The following is a 10905-nucleotide window of genomic DNA, read 5'->3' on the forward strand; positions in this document are numbered from 1 at the left end:
ATAGATGGCAAAATGTCATTTAAATAAAAAATTTCTTTGTTTATGCAATTTTTAGCAACCAATATTTCTGATTTTAAACACATTTTATTGATACACAATACTTTCTAAAAACATAGATAATGTAAAATAACATTGAATATCCAAGTGTGTTTATTATTTTACGTTAATTTAAAAGCATAGACAAAACCTAACCTAGGGGGACTGACCCACTAGTCCCCCTCGATCCTTCGAACATGCAGCCTGAGTTCCGAGTGGTTCATCCCGCGCAAAACTGTTTTTGCTATGTAGTACATATTTTGTAAGACGGAGACTGCAACACTTGTAGCGTCCTCGTTGTAGAGCTATTATTAATAATTGTTTTAAACGTAAGTTTTTTCTTTAAATATGCTCTATATGATGATTTAATATATTTTTTATACATTTATAATTTTTTTAAGGCAGAAATTTACTTAGTTTATGCACACAATTTTCACTTACTTAACACAGATGAGCTTCAGAGCCTGTCGCATTCCAATAAATATCCAGACAAACCTAGACAGCATAGTGGTTCTCATAAAGTATGAATCTATTATAATTTATTTCTCTGTACAATATATTTAACATTTTAATTATAACATAATATTATTTTAGTGGTTGGTGAATTAGCGGAAAGTAAAGTAATATTTGATACTACAGAATGGTATGACACAGAAATCAACCAATCTGGACCACAAATGACTACACCATGTTTTAGTAGTAGTCTTATTGATATGTTGAACTCAAGCATTGTATTTATTTATGCGTAGCTAAATTTTTTTTTGTAAGCTAATAGTACCTAATCCCTTAGTAGCTCATGCTGTAGGTACCCCATAAAAAAAAGTTTTTAATTGTAGGTTGACAATAAATTAACAATACATAAACTATTATGCATAACAAAAATGTCTAAAAAACATTTTTTATTTTTTATATTACAAAACATGATTTACTTTTTACAACATATTTTAGAAAAAATGACATTCTATTCTAGTAACATCAATTGGAATACAGGCCCCTATACTGTGGGACTTATACATTTTAGGGCCTTAATTATAAAATATTAGGGGGGGGAACCCAGAAAAGCCCACCCATTCTATGCGCACTTCTTTGTAAATAATTATATATATTATATTATATTATATATTATAGTGTCACACATCTGTGATCTGTTACTACAAATTAGTAATTACAAAATAATAATAATAATGATAATATATAAATTTTATTTAAATATAAAAACTATCAGCAATACTAATTTCTTAATATTTAATGTAACAGTTTTTAATGTTTAAATGATTTGATGCTTAGATACAAATTTATATAAATTGCATTAATAACTGGGCTGCCATATTATATTTTGTTTCATGCTTACAATATTATATATATTAGTAGATTGTTAAATTAAAAATCAAAACAATATTTTATTTAATGAATTTCCAAATATTTAGTTGTACTTCCTGCCTTCATTCAAAAATATTCAGAAATCTTCGCATATACAATGAGAATTAAAATTTTTTTTATTTTAAAAATGGGTTTTTGAAAGAATTTTGACTAGATTCTTCCTAAGTAATGTACACCGTATCCATTTAGTATCATTGATAATTGATCTGTAATTAAACATCAGTTAATTATATTTTATTTGCATATCTATATTAGGTATATAATACATGTCTTAAGTTGAAAGTAATAAAAAATATTTGGGTTGCCTATAATTACTTATATTTACTTTGAGACCTTTCTTAAGATTTGAGGAACAAAAATTAACCATCTAGAAGAATGGGAAAACTATGGTTCCCATGATAAAATAAAGTAAAAAAAAAAATAGACAAGTGGGTTCCACTCTGCTGTACAGTTGTTGTCAAGCATGTCGTTGTAATGGATGTGTTATATTTGAATTCAATGATAAAAAATTGTGTACGAAAAACGATTCTGAGCGGAAATGTCGTGTCATACTTGTATAAATAATCAAATTTAATAGTTAAAATTTTTTTTTATAAAAATCTAAAATATCTCAAGGCTATAAATAGAGTGACTTTCCAGTGAATTTTTTCTTTTTAATTGAGGGCGACAAACTTGTTAGGAACTTTCTATTAAAATTTCTAATGTTAGCTATGAAAGGATAAACTTTTATGTATTTCAAACAGAAAAATATTTTGAAAATATTTGACATTTTGATGAATTTTGTCAAAATTTGAACTTTAAATGCATATAAAAATTAACCATGCATATGTAAATTTAATAGTTTTAACTTACATTAATTAAACTTAAAGGAATCTCGGCATTAAATCGTCAAGCTATTTACTACGTTAAGAAGTTCTTATCGAGAATAAATTGAAAAAAATTTACGAACTTCGAAAAATTTCTCAAGGCTTAAAAAGAGTCAAAATATTTAGAAAATGTTATCAATCTTTGGTAAATGCTAATATAAATAGAAATAGAAAAGATGCTATCAAGAAAATTGAAGCATTTTTATCACCCTAAATTTTCCTAATAGGCAAAAAATTAAAAAAAAACACACATCATTGTAAATACAATACATTATTTCTCTCCGCTTAGAATTTTAAATACTAAAAAGGAAAAATTCTTAGCAAAATTATTGATGTAAACAATGCGTAGATATTGCATGTAATAAAAAATTATTATAAATATATTACACATAACTACATAACCTAACCCAGTGGCGTAGCCAGGATTTTTGGGTGGGGGGAGGCAAAGCAAAATAGATAAACGCAACAGAATAAGAATAAACATTATAACATTAATATTGTCAATGTGAAATGAATTAAAAAGAGTACCTCTATGGAAATTTTTCTACAGTTGTATACTTACTGATTATTTGTAAAAATAAATGACGAAACACGTTCAAAAAAATATTTTTACATTGAAATTGGGAGAACGATTGGGAACACAAGTAACACGTTTAGGTACACATTTTTTCAGACACAATAAATGAATGCAACATTTAGGTATATCAAATTTTTAAAATAATACTAATCTGTTTAGGTACACATTAGAATCTATTAACGTTACTGAGGGGACACCACGGGGAGGTTAAGGATCGTAAATGTTGCACTCGTCTTTGTTCATTCTAAATTCACTACATTTAAAGTTACAAAGTATGTATAATGCACTTTTTACCATGATTGGTTTCAAAAACTTCAGTAATATTCATATTCATGATTCTTACTGTTCTGTTAGGAAAAACGAATCAAACTGAGATACTGAGTTTGAATGATAAAATGAATAAATTAAACTGTGGTCATAGAGCTGATATATTGTCTAATATTGTATATGTATTATGTTTGCCCCAAAACTAATTCTCTGATTAGACTGATTTACCGGATAAAATTATAAAATACCTTTTTATTCTATGTGTTCAAACGTTGTCAATTTGTACCTAAACGTGTTGGCGTTTAGGTCCATGTCCATCATTCAAATTAATACGGCCAATCGGGGAGGGGGGGCATGGCCCATTGACCTCCCTCTTGGGTACGCCACTGACCTAACCTAACTTAACCTTAGATTATTGTATGACTTTTGATTCATATAAAAAAAGAGCTTGCCTATCCTATTCCGTTAATATACGTTACCAGGATGTGCCATTTCTGATTTGATTTCATCCTCATTATTTTGTATAACTTTTTTCAAACTTTCTTCCAAAGTACTTATATAGATACTATTAATAGTCCAGGATGTATTATAATTTTGGCCAACCATAAATGGAGATAAATTACAATAAAAATATTTTTGATATCTATTTTGTGTATGACTTAATGTTTCATAAATAGTTTTAGTATATTTTCTTTTACAATAATAGGGAAACCAATATCTAAAAATAATGCATGTATATTAAAATATATAAGTATAAAAAAAAATTATATAATAGAATAAAATACCTGATCTTACGTTGTATATCATAACAAGTTACATTCTCTGTAGCAGAATTTTTTATAGTTAAATATATTAAATGAATCAATTTTAATTGTGGACACACCTAAAATGCAATAAATATTTTTAATTAAAATTATTTACCAAATAGGTATACAATAAAAAACTGTGCAATTTATTTATTTATTGTATTATAGAATTATTCTATAATATAATAAATAAAATTGTTTAATACCTATATTAAATACATTGAGGATGGTTTAAAATTGTCATAAGCCCTAGTTCTTTATTTGACAAGTCATGTTAATGCATTACCTTAAAATTATGTTCTAGCCATAATAATTGTTTATGTATTTGATCCTTATCAAGTTGTAACAAATAATCTTTGCAGTTCTTATTTTTATACTGCAAGTTAAATACAAGAATTAGTGGAATACATTTAAAACATTATTAAATATAATCTTACCTTATGTAGTAAGTCTTTTTCAAGTTCTATTTTTAATATTTCAGAAAGAGACATATCTTCAGTATAATTTTCTTCATCACCTGAAATGTCGTCCACACACCAATTTGGTATAGTGCCATATCCATCGTAATCATTTATTAATATTTCCGAGTGATTTAAATATTTTTTTCCATTATGCTGTTGACATTTTTGTTTGTTTTTAAGATGGTAATTGTGATCATGCGTGACATTATAATTTTTCCTTATATTTAACATAATATTTTTGGTTTGCGGTATTTGTATCATAAATTGTTCATTTACGTTTTCTTGAAAAGGATTTGTCATACTGTCTGTTATCTTTAAATAATTTTAAATCCAAATTAGTTTTAAATTTTTCATGTTAAATAACTATTTATTTTTATTTATGAATCATGAACTATGCCTATTGATCAAACATGAATCATTTTGAAAAATGTTTAAATAACTTGGTCCACAATGATATAAGTATGCATTTTTATCGTGAAAAAAATGCACCATTGGTTACTTGTAAAAAAAAATTAAAATGGAGTTCCATTTCATATTTTAAAAAATGTTCGGTTTGAAGTTTAAAAAAATGGTGGACAAATGGGAAATACTCTGATCAACAAATGAGTGGGTCACTATAACGGATGTGTTAAATTTGAATTCAATGATTTATCATTGTAAAAAAAATTGATTCTTAGCGAAGATGGTCTGTCAGCCTATATCATGGTAGATTATGGAGGTATAGGCATGACCGTATATTCATAATGCGAATAATTGTCCCAGTGGATGTGTTTGGTTTAAGAGTACATCACACCCGTATGTGTAGTCTCCGTCTTACAAATGTACAACATAGCAAAAACTGTTTTTCGTGGGACAAATTTCTGTGTTTGTAGTAGCGGTTCAAAAATTTCTGAAAATATAGGGTGAAAAATTATCTATGCAACAGCATGTCTATATTTTAGATGAAATAAATACAATAAAAGTTATTTGCTTCTAGACATTTAGTTTTTTTGTTTTTTTCATTTGCTTATAAAAAATAATTAGATAGTGCTATTCAAAAAAAGAGCACGCTATTGCACAGATACAGTTTTTCTTTACGTGTTGTTAAAATTTGATAGTACTACAAGAAATATGGTGCGAGAAGAGTTGTCTCGCGCAAAACAGTTTTTGCTATGTAGTACATTTGTAAGACGGAGACAACACATGCGGGTGTGATGTTCTCTTAAGAGTTACTGGTAGATTACACTGCAGTCTAGATGCTGTGTAAATACAATTAACAAATAATATATATCATTAAAAATATAATTGTGAATATATAAATAAGATGTGTACTAATGTATTATAAATTGTATTTACAAACATAGACAAATATTAAAAAACTTAATGTATTAGGTATACATATAATAACATATAGCAGCATTATACGTAGTAGGATCAAAAAGTTCCTGGAATTTCATAGTTATTTTTCTATAAATAAATTCCAGGAACTTTTTGATCCTACCACGTAAGCTATATATATATTTTTAATTAAATATATGTACACATTTTGCTCATTTACATTTTTTCTGAATGGTACATAATGTTAGGTAAAATTGCAACAATAATTATTAATATTGAGGTAAAATTATAAGACTAATAAATAACAATATTACAGATAGTGTTATGTGTTATATACATATGTTTGAAGTAACTATTTTATATTTTTATATATGTAGGTATTAAAAATAAATCTTTGGATAAACTTTTTTAATATTTTTGATTACTAATCGAGATCGAATTGTATTTTCAATATATGAGCATTAAAGGTCATAAAAGTAGTAAAATAGAGTTATTTTAGAAAATATAAATAATATGCAATGTTGAAATAAAAAATCATTTCATATCTAAATTTGCTTGAAAAACTGAAATAGGCTTTTGAATACCAAATTGTATGCCATTTAATTATTTTAAGAGAATTAGAATTCTTAAACTTATTCTTTATATAAAATATTATCTGATTATTAAGTACAAAAGTTGTAAATAAATTGTATATAATTATACACATAATTTATATAACATAGTACAAATATTTATGTCAAAATAATAAAAATTAAAACACAAATAATAGTTTATACTAAATTCTTGCATACAATTATATAGGAAATAAATATAAGCTTACTTAAATAAACAAAAAAAAAAAAATATAATTACGTAAAGTATAATATAGTGTGTATTTAATATTTATTAATAAATAATGATTTCAAATATAATATGTAAAAATAAAAATATAAAGATAATGATTAAAACCTAAGGTTAAATTATAATATAAATAGTTAGTATATTACATTAGTTTAGCCAGTTTAGGTCTTTGTAATGAAATCTAAAGCAAAAACAAAAATCAAAGGACTCATTTCATTTATATCTCATAAATTCATAGATAAATACATTTGTTTTGATAAGTGGAACGACAATAACTGATTTTAATAATATTAAAAATTAATAAGTACTAATACATAAAAAGTAAAAACTAATTCTGTTAATACATTTGGGTATTAAGAACACATACAGAGATTTTTGATTGTCCAGCTCCAGATGTCCAAGCTCCAATCAAAGTACTTATCTGATCTTTTTTTTAAAAATAATTTGAACATATATCAGAATTTAACCTAAGCTCATTTTCTATTTTGGGAATAGCTTTTCTCAAATAAACTTAAAATCAGTAGATATTTTTTTATTAATTGATAACAGAATTCTGCAACTTTGTCATCAAATGTGAATAATGACAACCCCTTAACAGAGGTTGAATTTTAATTAATTCAATATTATAATGAAATACCTAGTTCAAGATGTAAAGATGTGCCGATTGATTAATGACTTAATCCTTGATAAATTCACAGGTAAAATTATATGCTCACCTATATATTTATTAACAAACATGAATAATTGCTTCTTGCAGTTTCAGGCCAGAAAATATTGATCTTCAAAAGTATTCTCTATTAAACGAGTGATTTCAATTTTAAAGCACGATTATACTACTGTTATCATTATTTATTACAATACTGTGGCTTAACAATCACCATTTGAGTAACCCATCTGGAACAATCAAAAATCAAAATTGACTAATTGAATCTTTGATCACGACATGACAAATCATTTGAAATCACGAACCAAACATGACCTTAATAGTAGTCCGTGTTTGAAATTTATTTGATATGGACCAGGGCATAACAATATAATAATATTATTTTGTTAACTTATATATACCTGCCCAGTAAACATGTGAGGGCCACGAGACGTCAAACTTGGGTATATATTATGTCTACTATGGGGAAGTCTCAAATGTCTATGAATAATACAGGTCTAGCAGAATACGTCTTATGTTAGACATATAAAACAATGATTATTGTAAATGTATTTTTGCAAATAGCATATTAATTATGTATAATTGACGTATAATCATAATATTTTAAAGCCGCCTACAAATTGGAGTTGACTGTAGTACGTTATTTGTAGTAGAGGGGCGCTGTATCTCACTATCAATTTGTTATCAATAATAACAGCAGATAATAATTGATATGTCCAAAAGTTGTATCACAGTGACACAGTTTAATATCTTTTCTACGGTAGTACGGTCTAAACTTTACTCCATACCTACTTAATACTTAATATTATTTGTTAATTTATTATTAATTTAATTTGGGTGTCTTGTTATTTAATTTATCGTTTGTCAGAATGTCTGATAACTCTCGTCGTTACTCGCAGTTGTTGCACTACTATGTACTCTGTGTCTGCGTACCTACTGTGGTTTATTTTATTCTGTGAGTGTACGGTGTACGACATCAAGATCAGCCTCACACCAAAAAATTGATATTGTAAGTACGCCTAAACATCCTTATAAAGATTTTAAACACTTAGGTTGAGCTGAACGTTATAGACCATTAAATGGTATAAATGAACTAAACGGCCCTGAAATAATAAAAAGTACTGCAACGCTAGCACATTTAGTTGAAAATATTGAACACGAAATTTGGCAATTTTACATTTAGTGTTTTTACTTTTGAAAACAGCTTTCAATCATTTAAACGTAAATAAAAAAAATATATTTTATTCTTACTCAACTACATAATCGTGAATTTGAAAATCGTTTACCAAATGTTATGGGTATTAATTTAAACAATAAATATTATCCTAAAGTTAGCAAAAAAGCTAGTGGAATTGTATTGAATAAAATATGCGGGCAACAGTTTAAAACAGTAGAAACTGAAAAATTATTCTTAAAAACAGATGGTTGTTGCATAAGCTTTGATGGATCAGTTTTTGTAATAAAATCCATAGTACAGAATGACTCAGAAATCAGTTTAATTTGTTATAAATTTAAAACAGTAACTGATTTGTATTTAAGTCCCATACCATCTTTGTGTAGAAATTTATCAGTTGAACTTAAGGTTATTTCACTCAACTCAGTTTTACACAAGGCAATAAAGTTTCCTTTAAATAATTTAGGTGAATTTGCAGTAACTTAAATTTTACATCAATAAAATTACATTTTATATTATGAATTATAAATATTAATCATTGTTTTTATGTTTTAGTCATTATGTCAAATGCAAAAGAAAATGTTTTTTTTTTTTATATTTATAAGATACTGTTTGATAAAAAAAATGCGCCCATGGTTGCTATTGTGCCTAACATATGTGTACAAAATTTCAGCTACATGTATTTTTGTTTTTGGCCGCCACAAAAATTTCAAGTAACAAAAATAATAAAGTCGGTTCTTTTACTAGACGAAGAAACATGGTTTCAATATCCTTGTGAAATATTTAAAACATTTGGTTTGTTAATATAAATTATATTTTATTTATCAGTACCTAATTATAGGAACATATGAGGAAGCTAGACGTAAATTACAAAAATATGAAAATAATGATGATGCTGAAAGTAACGATAATAATTCAATTTTCAGAAAACAATTGACACAAGTGAATTTACTTGTTCAAGGTACTGTAGCGATCTGTGACTATCTTAACTATTTACTTACTAATTTGCTATCAATCACATTATTAATGTACGTAATCATATAGTATACGCGCCGTATAAATATAAATATAATACGCGAGCGAGCGCTCGCGTAATAGTAATAATAATAGTAATAATATCAATGGTATCGCGTAGTGTGACCATGAGCGTTTGGCACTAGATATATGACTACGTATATAAATAATTCTAAAATAATATAAACTAGGATTTGTGTTGTTATATTAAATAACACCACAAACTTTGCAACAACAATAAATATATGTTAGACATCCGGTGTGTGCAAGCATGTGACGATCTCACGCTAGGCCTAAACCGCAAGATGACCATGTGTGGTCATCTGAAATAATAGAAGGGACAGGGACAGATACCCATCGAGGAGAGCTGCTGGACAAGCGTCCATCAGACGAACAACGAGGCCCAAGAAGAACAGTCTAACTAAATACATAGTCACATCTCGCTGACCCACAGTTTATTTGTACATTTATTGGACTTAGCCATTTTTCTGATTAAATAATAATATTTTAAAGAGTTAATAAATACAAGTAATACAATTCATTTTCGTAATTTATTTCCATACTTCCATAAGTAGTTGCGCAGTTGTAGGCTCGTTACAGTACTTATAAATTAAATAATTTATGTTATAAAGTTATTGCTTACTGACTTGTAAATTATTAATACCAAATATATTGTAGATCAGCACTAACAGAAACAAATTCTGACAATTGTTTATCACCACAAATGTTTGAAAATGATAATAATGAATCTCATAATGAAGGTATATTTTCTTCTGCATAAACATAAATGTCATACTTATTATAAGTACCTATGTGTTAAATATTTATGTTTTATTTTGTATAAAATGAACAGTATCAGCCTTCATTATCCGGAGCCGGATCTGGACTTTTCTCATGCTACAATACATTTATTACAACAGCAAATTTTGTTAGTTCAACAAATTGTACGAGGTCAACAGATGACTGATAAATTATTAACAAAATTAATCATGAGCAATGGTGATTCTAAACCCCAATCAACAATCAGACAAAAATGTTCTGAGCATTTCATTCTGCCGGCTAAATCTATAGCTGAAGTGTGTGATATTGAAGAAAAATTGCAATTGTCTGCTTCACGACAACTAATAGTATTAACTAAATTACTCACCCAATAATTAAAAACTACCATAATAAAACAGTAATTCAAATTTAATTTTAATTTTAGATCAATAGATTACAGCAATGTGGGGGAAGATCGCAGAATGACACTACCACAAAATAGTCTTTGTGGTTACTGGGAATACGTATACCAAAATCCTATTCCGGGGGAGCCGGAGAAAGTTCCACTGGAAATCGACATTGCCAACAAGCTCAAGCGGTAACAGTGATCCGACAAGCACGCACGTCTGACTGGCTGCGGGAGCATCTAGCGTACCTGCACCCGACATTCGCGGAGGCTTGTAGGAATCTTAGTAGGGGAGGAATTTTTCTGGAGTCATCAACCAGCTTTCGCCGACGCGGGAC

General features: G+C 27.5%; 1 protein-coding gene across 1 annotated transcript; it reads left to right on the forward strand.

Moving 5' to 3' along the window:
* The first annotated feature begins 9494 nt into the window (after positions 1-9494).
* LOC107884867 lies at positions 9495-10894 on the forward strand. The gene is made up of 2 exons (XM_029485758.1): positions 9495-10529; positions 10607-10894. The coding sequence occupies exons 1-2, from the start codon at positions 10137-10139 to the stop codon at positions 10661-10663; spliced, it is 450 nt and encodes a 149-aa protein (XP_029341618.1). The 5' UTR covers positions 9495-10136; the 3' UTR covers positions 10664-10894.
* The last annotated feature ends 11 nt before the right edge of the window (positions 10895-10905 follow it).

The sequence above is a fragment of the Acyrthosiphon pisum genome, chromosome X (assembly GCF_005508785.2).
Source record: "Acyrthosiphon pisum isolate AL4f chromosome X, pea_aphid_22Mar2018_4r6ur, whole genome shotgun sequence".
NCBI classification, from domain to species: domain Eukaryota; kingdom Metazoa; phylum Arthropoda; class Insecta; order Hemiptera; family Aphididae; genus Acyrthosiphon; species Acyrthosiphon pisum.

What these genes read in the sequence shown, in the direction of transcription:
- LOC107884867 (XM_029485758.1), top strand. Translation starts at nt 10,137, where the DNA reads ATGATAATAATGAATCTCATAATGAAGGTATATTTTCTTCTGCATAAA. An exon ending in CTGCTTCACGACAACTAATA is followed by an intron (nt 10,530 to 10,606) that starts GTATTAACTAAA and finishes TTTTAATTTTAG; the next exon opens with ATCAATAGATTACAGCAATG.